This window comes from Hemicordylus capensis, chromosome 4 (genome assembly GCF_027244095.1).
Source record: "Hemicordylus capensis ecotype Gifberg chromosome 4, rHemCap1.1.pri, whole genome shotgun sequence".
Taxonomy (NCBI): Eukaryota; Metazoa; Chordata; class Lepidosauria; order Squamata; family Cordylidae; genus Hemicordylus; species Hemicordylus capensis.
In genome coordinates this window covers 9,761,720-9,781,508 of record NC_069660.1, presented here as the reverse complement: position 1 = coordinate 9,781,508, position 19,789 = coordinate 9,761,720, and the positions used below count along the sequence as shown (strand labels likewise).

At 46.5% G+C, this 19,789-nt stretch overlaps 1 protein-coding gene across 6 annotated transcripts in view; it reads right to left on the bottom strand.

The window, feature by feature from the left end:
• The window catches only part of OPRL1 (opioid related nociceptin receptor 1), a 257,707-nt gene that overhangs the window by 6,373 nt on the left and 231,545 nt on the right, over nucleotides 1–19,789 (bottom strand). For 4 of the 6 annotated variants that reach the window (XM_053244344.1, XM_053244346.1, XM_053244345.1 and 1 more), the window contains 2 exons: nucleotides 2,280–2,615; nucleotides 1,719–1,794 (listed from right to left, as the gene is read on the bottom strand). In XM_053244344.1, coding sequence (XP_053100319.1) covers nucleotides 1,719–1,794; nucleotides 2,280–2,615 — 412 coding nt within the window. Of the gene's footprint in view, nucleotides 1–1,718; nucleotides 1,795–2,279; nucleotides 2,616–3,585; nucleotides 4,426–16,002; nucleotides 16,101–19,789 lie in introns of those variants that run through there. The other 2 variants (XM_053244350.1, XM_053244349.1) reach the window with 2 other exon arrangements.

The window sequence follows — 19,789 nt, the reverse complement described above, 5'->3', positions numbered from 1 at the left end:
GGAATGTGTGCCCCCTCCTTCTCGGACTCTTTTATCCTGGCGGGTTGAAAAGAGGTTCAGTTTGTGTGGTGAAAACACCTCCTCCCCTATTACCCACTCATTCAACACAGCAAAACCAGGTGTGTTTTTCCCCACTTCTAGCATGGTTGTTTGGGTCCGGTTGTGCCAAAAATGCAGGGATTTCCACGTGTGCCATGTGTTCAGGCAGCAAAATCCTCCATAGAAATCAGCACTGAACGTGCTTCAGATTGGCACTTAGAAGTGCTCTGTGTTTCGTATAGGCAACTAGTGGTGAGGAAGCCAGTCCCCAGGGTTTCCCATATGGCTCCCTGATCCCAAGGACACCTCTAGCAGAGCACTTCACCTGCTTCAGCCTCAGACAGGCAGTCCTTTAACCTCTCTCCCTCTTGCAGTGTACGTCAGAAGTCTCCTCTTATGGACCACCCTTTTGCCTCTCCATGAGGCACAGGAGGTGGCAAATGTCGGTCCCCTGCCACCATAGGTACCACCCCACTTTCACGACCTTTCCTTGTCCCACTAGGGGATGTTGACAACCCTGTGAAGTAGGTTAGACTGAGAGAGAAGCGACTGGCCCAGAGTCACCCAGCAAGTATCATGGCTGAATGGGGATATGAACTCGGGTCTCCCTGGTCCTAGTCCAGCACTCTAACCACTACACCAAGCTGGCTCTCATTTATTATTATTCTTCACATTTTATATCCCACTCTTCCTCCAAGGAGCCCAGAGCAGTGTACTACATACTTAAGTTTCTCCTCACAACAACCCTGTGAAGTAGGTTAGGCTGAGAGAGAAGTGACTGGCCCAGAGTCACCCAGCAAGTATCATGGCTTAATGGGTATTTGAACTCGGGTCTCCCTGGTCCTAGTCCAGCACTCTAACCACTACACCACACTGGGTCCTTAAGAGAGCGCCTTCTCTGTTATGAACCATGTTGCCTATTAAGATCATCTGGAGAGGACCAGTTATAGTTGCCACCAACTCATTTGTTGGCGACTCAGGACTGGGCCTTTTCTGTGGCTGCCCTGGGGCTTTGGAACGCGCTCTCTGCTGAAATAAGAGCATCTCCTTCTCTGTTTGCTTTTAGGAGGACCATGAAGATGTACTTGTTTTCCCAGGCCTTCAACTGAGACTCAATTTGTAAAATGTTAATGTGTTATTAATGTTTTTCTCTATTATGATTTTATCTTTTTGTGAATTTTAAATGTTATGTTTTATGTTTTTAATTCTGTACACCGCCTAGAAATTTTTATACTAAGTGGTGTATAAATTCAATTAACAACAACCACCACCACCACAACCAAAATTGAAAGGTTGTGGCAGAAGAAGACCAAAATAATCCCAGTAGTAATTGGCACCCTAGGTGCAATTCCAAAACATCTTGAAGAGCACCTCAACACCATAGGGGCCACAGAAATCACCATCAGCCAACTACAAAAAACAACTTTACTGGGAACAGCCTACATTTTGCGGCGATACCTATAACAACAACAATATTGATAACAAAATTCTGGCATCCCAGGTCCTTGGGAAGGTCTTGATGTCTGGATAAAACAAACCAGTCAATAACACCTATTTGACTGTGCAAACAAGAAATAATAATAATAATATCTCATCCCTAAATATAAATCAAAGTAGAAATTCTTCTCCCTACAACCACAAGACACAGCTTGCATTGTGTACAATTTGCTGTTTATTACCTGTTTATACAGATGTGTTTCTGGCATTGGGCTAGAAGATCATTTGACTTCCTCCCTGTTGCTGTGGTAATGCATTCTATCAAGGAGGATAAGGAAAGAATATGGAAAATCAGATATGGCAATCAAGCCCATTTATGGCTTCCACTAGAAAAAGTACTTTCACAGCTTCATCAATGCAAGAAATGGAACATCTAAACATTCAACAGCATTTGAAATCGCAACTCAATAGGGGATTTTCAGATTTCTCCAAGCAAAAGATCACTGTGAAATCAGCCCCACAACAGGAAGCTCCTGCATATGCACACTTGCACATTTCATTAGAGGGAGAAGGGCCATGTGTGCATTTATGCAAGCATGCAGAGTTGCTGCTGCCATGGAAGTGACTGAGGAAGCCCTTGTGTGCAAGGGAATCCTGTATGCAAATCAGAGCACACAACAGTCTACTAGAACAGGGCATGTGAATTAGCAAGTTCAGATGAGGAGAATGCTATCACAGGAAACACTTGAGTATGTCCTTTCATGCCTGGGGGACATCTTATGCACTGTGGTCTCTCATTTTACCTCTGCTTGCTGGACTTGACTGGGTTGTAGCTCTTGGGGATCCTCCAGAAGTGGATATTGTTAGGTAGGGAGGTGATGCATGGACAGGACTCGACGAGTGAGTCATTAGCTCAGAGGAATGGGGCCTCATCATGATGCTGAGGGTACGTCCCCCTCTCAGTCCAGAAGCTGTTGCAGGACTTGGTTGGACACCAGCTTCCATATCTTCCACAGTGGACTTGAAGGCCCTATCATTGTGGTATTTCCTCACACCGTTCCCTGGGTTCCATCTGGGAAAGGATTTCCTTGATCTCTTTGGCTGTGGTGGCCCCATATTCTGCACTCGGGGCTGCTTTTCTGAAATCAGGAAAGATATGCAGAGTGTTTGAGTTATATTGTGATAAATACAGCACTTGGATAGCACCCTTAAAGGTCTTTCACACAAACGGCCAAAGCTGGGTAAGAGTGGGGAAACCAGGGTAGAGAGGCTCATGTGGAGACACAAGACCTGCTCTTACCCTGCTGCTCCAGACCAGGGCTACCTGAATGTTTGAACTTGGTAGCCTTTTTACCAGATAGCCCAGGTTTGTTACCCAGGTTAAAAAAGAGGTTAGAGCATGCCCACTGTGTGGGCAGTTGGGCTACTGGCCCTTTTGGGCTGCCAGCAGTTATTTAAATGACAGCAGCGGGAGAAAGGAGCGACTCAGCCTCTAGTATTTCCATAATGTACTGTGCTGCTTGTGCAGTGCATTATGGGATATCCGCAGGCTGGGCTTCCTTCCCCTGGCCCAAGAATCTGCATGCCACTTGCCGCAGCACTGATTGTGTGGGTGCGTGAGCTGCGGCATCCACAGGCAACCAGCAGTCATGTGGGGGGAAGGTAATTAGGATCCTGCCTTTCCCCCAAGAATGATGGTCATGTGAATGACTTTATTGTCTAATAATTAGACAGGGATAGTATCAAAGCACATTATGACATCAAAATGCCAGACCCAAATGATTCATAATGTTTGGCAACCTGCCTGATAGATTCTCATTAGCTTGAGAATTGAAAGGGAATCAATAAAAGTATCAGCATTTGAAGGTCCATTTTGATACATAAATGTGCTGTCTTAGTTTGTACAAACATCACCAATAGAGCCTTTGGATAGAAATGCCATGCATCAGATTTAGAAGCATAAAATTAGTTCCCACCACTGCTAAATCAATGACTTGAAATATAATGAATCTACCAAATGAACTGATTAAAGCTTACAATCCTAACTGCGTCCAATTAGGGAACCTGTGGTTCTGCGAGAAAAATGACCCGAGGTTAACGACCACGAACCTGAATTTGAACCCTTGGTTTCTCTTCGGTTTCAGTGGTGAAAACTCTGTTTAGAAAGTGTCACTGTGTTGTCCAAAGGCTGCCGCTGCTTGGAACCAGAGTTGAGGGTGGGAAGGTCCTCACGCTCCATCTCCAATTGGTGACTGCGTCTTTCCTTCAGGAGGAGGAAGCCTGCACAGCTGGTTCTCCCCACCCCTCTCCCGGCAAGTCTCCCAGACTCCAGATTGATTCCCTGGAAGCACAGCAGAGGGGATGGGGAGAAGCCTTGGGCCTGTTGGGCCTGTGGTTTCCCATTATGTGTTAAGGCAGCCAGACTGTTGCAAGGGAGGAAGGACTCGACGGAGAGATGAGGGCAGTGATCCTCTTGCTTGACCGGAAGAGGAGCACCAAAGGGCCAAAGAGTAGAAGGAAAATACAGCCCAGCACATAACCTGAGAAAAGGGGCTGCTGTCAAAAATGGTGTCAACTGTTTTCTCTTCCCCCCCCACCCCGAATGCACAGGATCGCTTACACGTATCCATGTCGTGGCATCGCCAGAACGGTGTGCTTTCTCACCTCCACGTGGGGCAGCCAATTGTGTGGAACAGCGGAGTAGTTCTTACTGGGCAAGAAGCACCTTTTGGAAGTGGTGGCTCTTATATTTAGCAGGGAGGGAGCAAGCATTCCTGTTCACCCTGGAACTGTTCTTGTTCGCTGGAGAGCACAGCGTCTCTCCAGTGGTATGTGTGCATGTGTGCGTGCATGTGTTAAAGTGTGTCAGTCCTTTGGGGACAGGGAACCATGTTCCCATTTTTGCTATGTAAAACACTCTGCAAACATTGTTGTTGAAATGAGTAGTAGTAGTAGTAGTAGTAGTAAGTAATATACTGGCTTACATGATGCACAACATTAAACATCCATAATGCTGTGCCCTGGGGCTGCTGTGGATTCCTAAGCAACCCAGAGACTGCTCTGAATGAGCAGTGGCAGAAGCAAAACTTCTGCAGTTACCCCCATTTGTGATAACTGCACAGCACCTCACTCTGAGCAGCACTGGGGTTGCTTAGGAGTTCACAGCAGCCCCAGGGCATAGTGTTGCAGAGGCAAAAGGCTGTACATCATGGAAGCTAATGAAATTAGAGATGCTGGGGAAGTTTGCTAGGCTTGGACCCAGAAATCAGCTCGTCGCATAGAAGAAGTTAACATTAGAAGCCCTTGAGTTCTTCTCTGGTTTGCTTTAAATATCCCCATATCCGCCTCTAAAATACCTGGTGGGAAGAACCCAAGCCCTTGTCTAAAGGCCTTTGGGACAAGAAAATCTTCAGTGGGGTTTTTCTGCTTGTTCCCGCCAGGCACTTTGGGGACTACAATCTCTTTCTATCTCTCTGTTGAAATCATCTGAGACACTGGCCTGAGGGACTTCAGCAGGAGAATGGTGTTCCACCAGAATGTGGAATATCCTTATCCTGAAGCAGTCATTGGCAAGCAGGGATTGTGGAATTTTGAAGGCATCCACAATTTCCCACTGTGAATGACAGCTTGGGAGGATGGGGGGTAGAACTGGACATTGTTGAACTGGAAAAAGTGCAGAAGAGGGCAACCAAGATGATCAGGGGCCTAGAGCACCTTCCTTATGATGCAAGGCTACAACACCTGGGGCTTTTTAGTTTAGAAAAAAGAGGACTGTGGGGAGACATGATAGAAGTCCATAAAATCATGCATGGTGTGGAGAAAGTGGATAGAGAGAAATTCTTCTCCCTCCCACAATGTATGTATTTATTTTTATTTTATTTATTTTTATTTTATTTATTCAATTTATATACCACCCTTCCAAAAATGTCTCAGAGCAGTTTGATTGTATTATTACTATTCTTAGGTGTGAGGACTAGTTATGCGTAAAGTTACTGTAACACTGAGAATGTATAAAAGCAGATAGCTGTGTATTTAAGTCAGCTGCGTACTGACTCAGACTAAGGAAAGAGTGTTTGTGTATCCTGCCTCTATCTGAATTATTTGTATATGTTTGCTGCGTAGATTTATTTTTTAAAAATAGATTTATTTCCCCCCTAGAGATTCTGCCCCTCCCTTCACATCAGGGCCGGCCCATCCATTGGCAGATGTAGGTGGCTGCCTAGGGCACCAGTTCTTGTAGGGGGGCACATGAACAGTGCCAGAATCTAGCACTGCCAATTATTCTTTCTCTGCCTCTTGTATCAGACCCCTGAAGTATTGCACAGTGGTGTAAGAATGTGAGATGTAATCCTGCCCCCTGTTCCCCAAAGGGCCTGCACATTCTGTACCTAAAGATGCACACTTTGCTCATTGCAGCTCAGCCCCCAATAAACACCATAAGCTGCACTCCTGCTCTTGAATAAGAATTGCCTGCCTCAGCATTCATTTCCAAAAAGAAATGGGCTCAAACTGGATTTCCAGATCAACAGCAGCATCTTTTCATAACTGAAATGTTTTGCCCCCAGAATAAATGGGGAACTCTCCCACACTGTATCCCCAAACCAGTGCGGGCTGGTAATTTGACCTTGAGAATGAGCAGCCTGCACAGATCATGTTAAAGCCAGGGCTCTGCACTTCACAGGCTGTGGTCTGTGGTCTAATCAAACTTTGCCAAGGGTGCAAACAAACTGGTTGGCATACCATGGCCCTATTCACAAAGCATTCAGTTCGGGCTCCCAGATTGGGGATGCAGAGACTGCTTTTGCCTTCAAGGCTGCTGACACAGCTGGCAAGGCATGGGAAGCAAGAGACCAAGGCTGGGGGGTCCATGTCCATGCTGAATGAAGTGGCAGCAGGGAAACGGGTGGCTCCGTCAACATTATGCAGGCAGAAAGCTGCTGGTTGGACCATTGCACCTCGGAACAGACAAACGTGGAAGCTGCCATATACAGAGTCAGACCCTTGGTCCATCTAGCTCAGTATTGTCTACCCAGGCTGGCAGCGGCTTCTCCAAGGTTGCAGGCAGGAGTCTTTCTCAGCCCTGTATCTCAGAGATGCTGCCAGGGTGGGAACTTGGGAGCTTCTGCATTCTAGCATTAGGGATGTGCACAAGACCAGAAAAACCGATTTGGCTTGAATAGAATTGGATTCAAAACAAACCAGTTCTGGTTTGGGCTTCTGGGTGGGCTTGGAGCTCTACTGGAAAATGGGAATCTGGTAAGGATTCCCCTTTACCAGTAAAAGGGAAGGGGGGGAAGGGGGGCTCCCCTAAAACTAGTTGGGGTGGGAATGGAGTAAAGTTTTACCTTAAAAGTGCCACCACTGGTGGTTGTGGCTGTGGCTGCAGTGGCAGCGGGGGGGGGGGCAGCAGCGGCTCCCCACCCCTATCAGAGCAGGCAGGGCCAGTTCAGGGCCAGTTCGGGCCTGGCTTGGGCCTTTGTGCAGGTGTGGAGGTGACTAAAATGGCTTCCACACACATGCAGAGGGCATTCGTGTGACCATGCCATTTGTGTAGACATGAGAACGGCCTCTGTGCATGCGTGGAGGCCATTTTAGTGACCTCCACGCCTGCACAAAGGCCTGAACCAAACTGGGCCCAAAATGGCCCTGCCTGCTCTGCTGGTGGGGAGCTGCCCCCTCCCCCTCCCATGGCCGCCACAGCTGGCAGCACTTTTAAGGTAAAACTTTACTCCCCTGCCCCCAACTAGTTTTAGGGAAGGCCCCCCTCCATCTTACTGGTAAAGGGGAGTCCTTAACAGATTCCTTTTAACCAGTAAGTTCCGAGCTGGCCTGAACCAAACTGAACCCAGTTCGGCTCGTATTTGGGCTGAACCAGGCTAGGTTCGGTTTGACCCAAGCCCTTCCTCTTGAGCCAGCTCAACTTTGAGCCAGCTCACACAGCCCTATCAAGCATGCAGGTGCTCTTCCCAGAGCAGCCCCATCCCCTAAGAGGAATATCTTACAATGCTCACACATTTAGTCCCCCTTTCAAATGCAAATCATGGTGGTCCTTGCTTAGCAAAGGGGACAATTCATGCTTGCTACCACAAGACTAGACCTCCCCTATATGGGGCACTGGTGTCAACAGGCCACACAAGGATCTGCTGACCAGTTGGTCAACCATTTCCCAGTTGCTAGTCCTATCTGCAATGGGAACTGCTTCCCTATGGTGCAGTTCCATAGCCCTATTGACCCCCAGCACAGTACCTCCAGTGACTGTTGCTGGTGTCTGTCTTATGTTTCTTTTTAGATTGTGAGCCCTTTGGGGAGAGGGGTCCATCTTATTTATTTATTTCTCTGTGTAAACCCTGGTGAGCCCCTGGTGAGCCCCTGGTGGTGCAGTGGTAAAACTGCCGCCCTGTAACCAGAAGGTTATAAGTTCGATCCTGACCAGGGGCTCAAGGTTGACTCAGTCTTCCATCCTTCCGAGGTCGGTAAAATGAGTACCCAGAATGTTGGGGGGCAATATGCTAAATCATTGTAAACCGCTTAGAGAGCTCCGGCTATAGAGCGGTATATAAATGTAAGTGCTATTGCTATTGCTAAACCGCCCTGAGCCATTTTTGGAAGGGCGGTATAGAAATTGAATTATTATTATTATTATTATTATTATTATTATTATTATTATTATTAATAAATTAGTCTTTTCCAAGGGGACTCACTATCCCCTCTGTTGTTTGTAATCGCCATGACCCCACTTTCACAAATACTAAACAAAACAGGCCTCGGATACCAAACATCTAAAACATCAAGCCAAATAAAACATCTGCTGTACATGGACGATCTGAAGTTGTATGGAAAGTCCCAGTCAGAAATCGAATCACTGCTAAGAACTGTCCATATATTCAGTAGCGATATAGCAATGGAGTTTGGACTAGACAAGTGTGCTGCATTAATAATGAACAGAGGGAAAATAACAAAAACAGAAGGAATAGAACTGCCCAATGGAAGCAACATCAAGAACCTGGAAGAGAAAAAACCTTACAAATACTTGGACATTCTCCAGGCTGATAACATCGCACACACTGAAGTTAAAAGAAAAATTGGAAGTGAATACATCAGGAGAGTTAGAAAAATCCTCAAGTCCAAACTCAATGGTGGGAACACCATACAAGCCATAAACACCTGGGCTATATCTGTTATCAGATACACTGCAGGAATAATAGACTGGACCCAGGCAGAGCTAGAGACGCTAGATCGTAAGACCAGGAAAATCATGACCATCAATCATGCTCTGCACCCCTGCAGTGATGTAGATAGGCTATACCTCCCTCGCAGCTCAGGAGGAAGAGGAATGCTGCAAGTCCATCAAACAGTAGAGGAGGAGAAAAGAGGCCTTGAAGAATATATCAAGGACAGTGAAGAAGATGCACTTCAAATGGTCAAGAACGAGCAACTATTCAACACCAATGAAAGAAAGCAGGCCTACAAGAAAGAACAAGTCAAGAACCGAGCAGAAAAATGGAAAAATAAGCCCCTGCATGGTCAATATTTGTACAATATAAGTGGAAAATCAGACATCACCAAGACCTGGCAATGGCTTAAGAATGGCAACTTGAGGAAAGAAACAGAGGGTTTAATCCTGGCTGCGCAAGAACAGGCACTAAGAACAAATGCAATAAGAGCAAAAGTCGAAAAATCCACCACAAACAGCAAGTGCCGCCTTTGTAAAGAAGCAGATGAAACCGTGGACCACCTAATCAGCTGTTGTAAAAAGATCGCACAGACTGACTACAAACAAAGGCATGACAAAGTAGCAGGGATGATACACTGGAACATCTGCAAAAAATACAAGCTACCTGTAGCCAAACATTGGTGGAACCATAACATTGAAAAAGTTGTAGAAAATGAGGAGGCAAAAATATTATGGGACTTCCGACTATAAACAGACAAACATCTGCCACACAATACACTAGATATAACTGTAGTCGAGAAGAAAGAAAAACAAGTCGAAATAATCGACATAGCAATACCAGGGGATAGCAGAATAGAAGAAAAAGAAATAGAAAAAATCACCAAATACAAAGATCTACAAATTGAAATTGAAAGGCTGTGGCAGAAAAAGACCAAAATAATCCCAGTGGTAATTGGCGCCCTGGGTGTATTTCCAAAAGACCTTGAAGAGCACCTCAACACCATAGGGGCCACAGAAATCACCATCAGCCAATTATAAAAAGCAGCTTTACTGGGAACAGCCTATATTCTGCGACGATATCTATAACAACAGCAACAACTTTGACAATAAAATTCTGGCATCCCAGGTCCTTGGGAAGGACTCGATGTCTGGATAAAACAAACCAGTCAATAACACCTGTCTGATTGTGTAAAATAATAATAATAATAATAATAATAATAATAATAATAATAATAATAAAGTCTGTATATGAGTGTACAGATGTCTGTACACTAGTACTTGTGTTTGTGTGAATGTCTGTACCTCTGCTCACTTTGAAAATGAACCTGGGTACAGGCCCTCTGAAATGCAGGATACAGACAGGAAGTATACTGCTGTACCTGTTTTCAATATAACCTGTGAATAACTGGACCTGTGCACACTGTACACCTTTGGTATGAGTGTTGAGCATAATGTGTGAACAGGACTCAGGTGATAGCAGAACTGTCCACCTGCCCATCTTCACACATTCAGTATTTCTGTAGATTGTCTGTATGCATTTACATGGTTTCTCCCCCTGATTTTGAGGGTGAAGGATCACTAGTTATCAAACATATACACAATATTATAATAGGACTAAGCATTTGAAATGCTTCATAAAAATGATCTCAGCAATCTTTACAACAGCAGTAACAGGTAGGGCACTATGGATATCTTTGTATTATTGCAAGTGAAGGGCTGATGCAATAAATGGGTCACCTAAAGCCACCCAGGGATTTTATGGCTAAAGTGGGGTTTGACCGTCTTAGCTTATACTTGCTATGCTGGTCAACTATCCTGGCTTATACTGATAGCAAATGAGAAAAGGAACCTCTTCCTCACCACCTGGTGGTAATGGTGAACCATTGTGGGTAAGGCAGTTGTGTGAGTACCTTCAACCCTATAGGAAGCATAAGAGGAGGAACATTCCTGAGATCTGATTGCTTGCCTTCCCAATCTCTAGGATTTGATACTGGTCCACTAGCCTGGAACCTGGTCTTATGGGAGGAGAGCTGGTATTGTGCTAAAGGGAAGGGTAAAGTGTGCTGTCAAGTCAATTTCGACCCCTGGTGCCCACAGAGCCATGTGGTTTTCTTGTTAGAATACAGGAGGGGTTTACCATTGCCTCCTCCCATGCAGTATGATATGATGCCTTTCAGCATCTTCCTATATCGCTGCTGCCCGGTATAGTACCAGCGGGGATTTGAACCGGCAACTTTCTGCTTGTTAGTCAAGCATTTCCCCGCTGCACCACTTAAAGTAGCAAGTATGAATCAGGGCTGTTCTTATGAATTGTGCCCCCTTTGCTAAGCTGGTCCTCCCTGGCTTGAATGGGAGGCTACATGTGCCTGCACGGTAAGATATTCCCCTTAGGGGATGGAGCAACTCTAGGAAGAGTATCTAGGTTCCAAACTCCCTCCCTGGCATCTCCAAGACAGGGCTGAGAGAGACTCCTGCTTTGGAGAAGCTGCTGCCAGTCTGTGTAGACATTACTAAGCTAGATGGACCAGTGGTCTGACACAGTAGAAGGCAGCTTTGTATACAACCTTCTGACTCTCTAGCCCTATTCATATATTATGATCCACACTCATACAATCTGTGCACACAGGAAAGAGCTGTACACAGGTATAGCTGTTCATGCTTTATGTTTAACACAAGTACAGCAGTGCATTATCTGTTTGTTTCCTGCATTTCAGGGGGCCTGTAGCCAACTTAACATTTAAAATGAATGCAGGCATGGTCATTCACACAAAAACATGCATGAGTGTACAGATATCTGAACATAGGTACAACATAATGTTGTATAGGATAGTGCTTCTGGATAGTGCTTCTTAAAAGCCTTAATCTAGTTTAAATACTGCCCCCCCCTCATTACAACCTTTTAATTCTCCTCTCATCACTTAGTGGAGGTTTCCAGCTGTGGAGATTTTCAGTTCTGCATTTCTCTCTCCACCCACCCCCAGTATAGCCCATGAATTAATTGCATCTCATTTGCACCATCATTCTGCAGTAGATACACCTCCTTTCAGCTGAGAGGCAAGAAAAGTTCACTGTGAGAATTATACCCTGCAAACAAATTGCTTTCCTTTCCTTCTCTGGATTAATGCACCAATGCATCCACTATTTTATAGGAATTGCAAAAATACACCCAGAGCCTCCAGCTGGGCTGACAAATCATTTAAAGACACCAATTTAAATCTTCTAAAGACATTCAAATCTGATTCTCATACTGTCTCAGCATGTAGGTTTTGCACGCACTGCAGGGTTGGAGGCACCTCCAGATGAATGAGGCTTCCATGTGAGAATGCATATGTAACTAGGCCAGCCACACACAGGCATTTTGGCCCTGATTTAGGCTGAAAGTTTTATATGAGATGGGGATGGGTTGTGCATGCATCATCATTCCCAGGACCCACCACATGTAAATCCTACCCTCCAGAGCCATTGGTGAACAGAAGCTCCATCCCATTCTAACCAGATAGGGGGAATAAAACCCCTCCACAAACCCAGCATTCACCCTCCTCCCACAAACTTCATTCTTCTGAGGGAATATATTTAGGATCAGAGCACTGGTGTGAAATTTAGAAATATGTTTCTGTATGGGAAGGGTTTGAAATGTGAACTCGCTGCCTCCATATCTTTTCCTGCTGAATGCAAAGACCTTGAATATATGTACTGTGTGCATTCAGAACACCATGATGCATGGGAAGTACACACCTCCCATGTCTATGAACTTGCAACCAGGAATGCTCTATACTGTAACATTTAGGGCCTTTGCACAGCCTTTGGCATAACTGTGGGTCCTTCCTCCCAAGGCTTGCACCATCCCATTTTGCCTCCCTTGGCCCCAGCAGGGTCCGAAGTTTGGGCAGAAAGTGCATGGGGTGGTTAAGTCACTACCTCCCTTTCCCTTCCTCTCTCTCTGACTGCCTAGCCATTTGTCAGAGAGAGCAGGTCTCCTCCTTGTCCCCTGGCCCCTTCTCATCCCTGGCCGGAGGTTTAAATAGTCGCTTGTGGCTCTTGCTCGTCTTCCAGGAGCCCAAAGTCCCCTCTCACAAGACTTCCGACACTTGCCACACCCAGGCCTTAGGTCGTGCCAGCTGCCTCTCCCTCTTCTTTCTCTTAGGGGGCTAACTGCCCACCTGCCGAGAATGCCATGGGAAGTGGGAGGTGAGCCAGATCTTCCTGGGAGCAGCGAGGGACAATTACAACTAACACTGGCCCACAAGTGGTGTGGTCTAATGAGGGAATTGGTGGTCCACCAGGGCTGCTGCAGGCTCCGAGCAAAGTGCAGGTGGCCGTGCACTCAAACTGGGGCCCGCAGACATTGTTGGGCTACAACTCCCATCAACCCCAGGCACCATGGATTTTGTGTTGCAGTCCAACAATATCAGGGCACCCAAGTTTCAGAACCCCTGCTTTAAGCAGCACCCCCATTCTCCAGAATTGCTGGCTAGACTGGAAATATACCACTGACAGGTCAAGCAACATGTTTCCAAGAGGGTGGCAGCATTAATTGAAGCATTCTCTGGCACTTTCTCAAGGCCCTCTCTAGTGGGGCTCAGGATGCGTGGGGAGTGTGGGGTGGAGCTAGAGTTCTGAAGGCCTGGTGGGGGATCAGAAAAATTGAGGGGAACCCCCCCTCCAAAAAAACCCCACCTGGAAATGTTTGGGGAGAACCAAGAAAAAATGGATTTTTCTAGTATTTCTCCAGGCCTTCACATCTCTAGGTGAAGCAGCTGTGCTCTGATCCAGCTGGGCCCCACTGCAGCATGCTCTGCTTGGCTGGGAGATGCTGCCCTTGGCTGCTGGATTGTGCTCACCTCTGGGTAAACCACAGAGCCAAGTAGAGAGACCCGTGGGGGCTTGGCTGAGTCAGGGGTGCAGCTGCTACAGTGGGAGCTGCACTCTGGGGCTGGCAGCAGTGGGGTCAGGGACCTCTCCTCCAACTTGTCCCCCTCACCCTCATCCCCCTCACCCAGATGCTCAACTGGCACAGATCAGTTGCTGGGGTCAAGGGTGGCTGCCATCTCTGCTCTCCTCCCTGGGCTAGGTGGCAGGCACTGGTGAGCCCAGTGCTGTGCCTGGCTGTGGAGGACACAGCAACTCAGGTGCCTAGAAGGCAGGTGAGTGAATGACTCTTCCCATTCCGCTCAGCTTTGTAATTGGCGTGGAGGAGAGAGTGCCACTCTAGCCTAGAGTTAGTCCTTTGTGGTGCTACCGGCAGAGGCAGTATGAGCCAGCGAGCAGGTGGGCGAGTGAGCAGGTGAGCAAACAGGCAAGCCATCCATCACAAACTCTGCTGCTTCCCCACATGAGCCAACTGAAGCAGGTTGCTCCACTTTCATGCACTGCAGGGGCATCTCTGGCCAGTGTCCCGGATGACTTCACGGGCTTCATAGGGTGATGGGGGAGGTCTAATCTGCACTGTGCTTTTGTGGAGACCTCTAGCCACCAGCATGTGATCATGTACTTGGTGCTCCTCCACCCTTTGTGCCACCAGGTTCTGTGGGAACCCTCTAGATTTCAGAGTGCCCCCACTCCTAGGCAGTATCTGAATGCAGTTCTGGAAATGCTGTGGCATGACAAATTCCGCCAAATTCATGGGCAAAGGAGACTGGATTTATCCTCAGAATTCCTTTACCCAGTATTGCCTACCCTAGTTAGAAATCAGGCCCGGGATAAATCAGGTAATGAGGTGACTTCCACAGTCACTGAAAGTGTATGGGGTGGGATTGTAGCTCAGTGGAAGAGCATCTGCTTTGCATGCAGAAGGTCCCAAGTCCAACCCTTAGTAGCATCTCCAGGTAGGGCTGGGAAAAGGCTCCTGCCTGAAACCTTAGAGACCTGCTGCCAGTCAGTGTAGACAATCCTGAGCTAACGGGACCAAGCGACTGACATGGTATAAGGCAGCTTCCTATGGCCGGGTTCAGACCTAGCACAGAACTGCAGGTCCAATGGACCCATGGTTCTGCGCTGCCTGCTCTTCTGTCCGCATTTGGATGTTGGGGAGAGGCCAGGGGCCTCTCTGCAGTCAGCAAGTCTGCAGAGAGGAGGGGGAGCTGACTGTACAGGCTTCTTTCTTGACAGGAGGACAGCCCACACAGTCAATCAGGCTAGAGTGAGGGAGGAGCTTCGTCCCTCAATTCCAGTCCCATTGGGCCCAAACTGCGGTGCCAGCATTCAAACGTAGTGCTGGCAGCGCTAAACTGGAGTTAAGGGCGGCTAAATTCCACTCTGACTGAAGGTACAGAGTGGAATTTGGCGAGGGAAACCACAGGTCCCTTTTCGCTCTTAACTCCAGTTTGCCGAGTTCAGACATGTGCCTTCGGAAACCAGAAGTGAAAGGACCTCTGGTTTCCCAGTATGTTGGAACTCGGCCTATGTTTCTTTGTACAGGGCTACCTCCTTCAACCCATGCTTCATAGATGTCTCAAGAGAAGGAAGACCACCAGAGTGTAGCTTGCTTGGCAGCCACAACCTGTGGCTTTTCTTCAGCAAGATGAAGAAATATGGCCAGGCCAACACTGAGTCCTACAACCACTACTACAACTACTATGCATACTGTTTTTATATACCACCTTCCAACAAAAGTTCTCAAAATGATTTCCAGAGAAAAATAAATATTACATAAGATGGTTCCCTGTCCTTAAAGGGCTCAAAATCTTAACACGCACACAGCCACTGGAAGAATGCTGGGCTGGGGATGGATAGGGCCAGTTGCTCTCCCTCAGCAAAACAGAAGAGAATCACCATTTTTACTGGTGTCTCTTTGCTCAGTTTGTGGCCAGGAGCATGGAAAGTGCTCAAGTTCAGTAGTAGAGCTCCAGGATTGCATGCAGAAGGTCCAATCTTTGGCATCCCCCGGTAAGGCAGGGAAAGACTCTTTTATGAAACCCTGGCACTCAAAGTAGATGATACTAACCTAGATGACTCTGTGTCAGACAGCTACCGAAGTTCCTGAAATTAGTTGAGGTCACTCAGCACACCGATGCAAACAACCCCTTACCTGAAGAGCTGGGACTATCAGTGATCATAGAATTTTGGAAGGGACTTTGGTGATCCTCTAAAATAAGAGCTTATTTTTGTGTAACACGAATTGTGCAAATTTCACAGTTGCACAACTTGTGCAGATTGCACAAACTCGGTGTTACTAGGCTGATGCATTCTTGCGCAGTATGTGAGCCAGTAGTCTTTCCCATGGTTTACCAACTTGTCAGCAAGGATATTGTGGGAGACTCTATCTTTGCTATAAAAAAACACAACAACCCTACACCCACTGCATCCCCATGATCTACTAAACTAGAACATTTATTACAAATGATAATACTTACCATCTGGTGGCTATAGATAGAGACATCGGCCTGATTCACACATAACATGGAACCGAGGCTCCAATGGACCCATGATTCTACTCCCACTCGCCTATCTGTCCACATTCAGACAACAAACTGCAGTCAGGGAGACTGCAGAGAGGAGTGGAAGACTGGCTGTGCGGGCTTCTTTATTGCATGGACAGCCCTGACAGCCAATCACAGCCCAAGAGAGGGAGGAGTAACTTTGGTTTCAGCCAGCCCAGCCTGTAGGTTCGCATTTGGATGGACTGCAGGCAGCTGGAAACCTTGAGCAGCAAAACCTCAAGGGTTCGAGCAGCGAAACTCACTACAATCCAAGTTTTCAAATGGGAGTTTGGCAAGGAAAACCTCAAGTCATTTTTTGTATGGGACTGTAGCTTCAACACTCAGGTTTGGCAACCTCTGGCTCCTTCAACTCCAGTTTCCCATTGCGTGTGAATGAGGTCATCCTGTGTTATCCAAGCCTGAGGGAAATGAAACTCTTCCCCCAGCCACAGAACATCTTACAATGTAAAGAGGATCCTGAGCAGTGTTCCCTCTAACAGGGATTCCCAGATGTTGTTGACTGAAACTCTCATAATCGCCAAGCAAAGGCTATTGCAGCTGGGGATGCTGGGAGTTGTAGCCAACAACATCTGGGAATCCCTATTAGAGGGAACACTGATCCTGACCATTAAGGGTAAATTGACACAGTGAGGATATTCTCACGATGGGGGAAAACCAAGCTAAAGGAGCCCAGACTGCTTTTCTCCCATCGTGAGAACCGCCAGGCTCATGGGCGAGCCCAGTGGTTCTCTGATGTCTAGCCCGCCAAAGAAGCCCTCCCCTTAAATGAGGTTGGTGGAGCGAATGCTCTGCTGACCCCATTTTCCCGATTGTGAGTCACCATGGCACAGCTCCATGCCGATTCACGAGGAGACACCTGCCAGAAGGCCAAAACAAGCTTCCTGGTGTCGGGGGCCTCCCCAGGATGCCCCATGCACCTGCGTGGGGCATCCTGGAACTTCTGGGGGCTAGGTGGCCCCCAATCCCAGCAGAACCTCCATGATGGAGCCTGTAGTTGTGTGGGCGGCTGATTTGGCCACTCAGCAATGATCGTGTGGAGAGCCTCAGTGTCTCCTCAGAGTCTTTCAAACAGGATATGTGGAAGCCCCATTTCTCAATAAATGTTGCTACTTACTGGAGAGAGAAAAAAAGATTTATTTCAGTTTCTCAGGATAGGTCATCAACTGCTATTAGCCATGATAGCTAATCAGATGGAACTTCCATATTCAGAAGCAGTGTATCCCTGAATATGGTTCCTAAGGGACAAACAATCAAGGAGAGCCCTTCAGGTCCTAATTGTGACTTCCACAGAAGCATCTGGTCAGCCACTTTTGGGAACAGGAGGCTGACTAGATGGAACTTTGATTGGATCCAGCTGGACCCTTAGGTTATGTTCCTCAAATTCATCTGGTTTAGGACAAACTTGCTGACAATTTAGGGATGTGTGGAAACCTCTCCTTTGAGGAATTTAATTACTCTTAAGGGAACATTTTGCTTTCTTCAGAGCTTCGCCTAGATAGAAACCTTCTCATTTTATTTGTGGCAATCCTATTTACAGAATGGCCATGCAGTCCCTGGAATGGGACAGCATGGAGCCCATGAATACTGATCCCAGCTCCCTCAGCTTCCCCATACATTGGCTGAAGGAAAAAGGCTTCCAGGACCGCACACGATATTTTAAAGTGGATTTCAGCCTGGGGACCCCTCCTTCCAGGAACTGAGCCCTGTTTGCAAATACTGGGATGGGGCTGCTCCCCACAGAACCACCCCCTGCTCATATCAGGTGACTTAGACTTCCAATCTGACTTGCATTTCTTCCCCCAGATTTTTGACCTCAGAGTTACACGGAAGCAACCAAACCATGCACTGAATACCGAGAGAGGAAATGTGAGAAGGAGAGAAAAGGAGAAAGAAAACAATGTCCAGCTATTGACAGAAAAGTACAAATGACAGAAAAGTACAAATGACAAGAGTCCTTGCCTGCGTCGCTTTGGAGCCTTCTTGCAAAATGTCTCCTGGCTATTTCAAATTCGGTTGCTGGCTGAAGGAGGAAATACTTCTTTGCACGTCTTTTGCCGTCTTTCTCCACCACCGTTCCTGGATGGGCTTCCTTTTGTGTGCAAGGACCACCCTGCAATACAGTACCCCCCACTCCCCTCCTCAGCCCCCCCCCCACTGCAAAACAAATATACACCTTATTCCCCCCTCTTATTTCTTTTCCCTAAGCCTGTGTCAAAATAACTTCCTTATGGGAAGGGACAAGAGGCAAATAAAAAGAGCCAGCAAGCAAGCAAAAAAAGGAAGAAGTCTTGGATGAAAAGGAGGCCTTGCTTCCCAACCTCCTTTCTGCAAAGCATGAATAAACCTTGCATTTCCATGAGTTATTCATGAATAATTCATGGTGGGGGTGAAATGCATGATTAATTCAGGTTCATGAATTATTCAGGAATAATTCTCGAACATTCCTGGTTAATTCATGTTTGCTAAGGGAAACGGGTGAGTCAGATTGCTGGCTCCTTCCTTCCCAAGAGGGAAGGGAGGTGCCCACCCCATTGCAAGCGTGTATACAGTTTGAGTGTGAAATGGTCTATGCAACCTCTGGACAGGAGACAGTGTGGGGTAAGGATCTCTAGAAAGCCTGCTGCAGCTTCTAGGCTTTTTAGCATGAAGATAATCTAACAGGTAAGGAGGGGGTGGAGAGAGGGATCTCTGAAATTAGAAAAAGCTGAAACCTCTTTCTCATTTATTCTTATTTTTTGCAAACATCTTCTGCCCTGACTGACTCTCAGGTCCGTTCACCTGCTCTCAGTGACATCGCCATCTATCCAAATCTGATTGGCTGCAGAGTTGGGGAAGGGGCCCTAGTTCAGTGGTGCAGCCCATGCTTGGCATACAAAGGGTTCCGTCCCTTGCAAAACTGAGTAAGACTGCTCCTACTAATTTTTATAAATCACTCTTCAACAAAAGTTCTCAAAGCAGTCTACATGGAAGCATAATTATATATACATTCTTATTTATTCTTCTTCTGGAAAAAGACTACTATGTGCAACCTGTGTTGCATTTATATACAGAGTGCCATAATGTGATTGGCCACCTTCTCCCATACATTAAGTGACTAATTGGCCCAAGCTGTCAGATCAGCAACAGAGTTCTTACTCTGTGCCCCATGGTCATGTGAGATCAGATAAATCAGGAAGAAGAAAAAAGGCCTTTTCAATGGTGGCACCAAAAATTGTGGAATGCCCTTCCTGCAGAAATCTGCCAGACTCTCTTTCTTTCTCTTTTTAGGCACCTATTGAGGACCTTTTTTACTTCAACAATATTTTAGTATTTAATGATCCATTCTTTTATGTATTTTTATCAACTGTTGCTCTTTCTGATATTTTTTAGGGGCTGCTATTTTGATATTTCTTGTATTGTTTTTAATTGTATCCAACTGTATTTTGATTGTATTGTTTCACTGCTTTTTAAGCTGCTTTGGGTGTTTTTAACAGAAAAACAGGATTCAAGTTAATGAAGAAACAAACAAACAAGCACATACATGATGAACATCTGTATCACTAATCCAGGAAGAAAAGGAAGCACCATCCTGTAGGGGGAAATGATTAAATGTAGGTTGTACATGTATGTTTGAAAACTCTCCCCTTGCCCCATAAGCACTCTGTGCTGAGCAAAAATATATCCCTGAGGACAGCAGAATTTCATTTATTTACCTCATTTG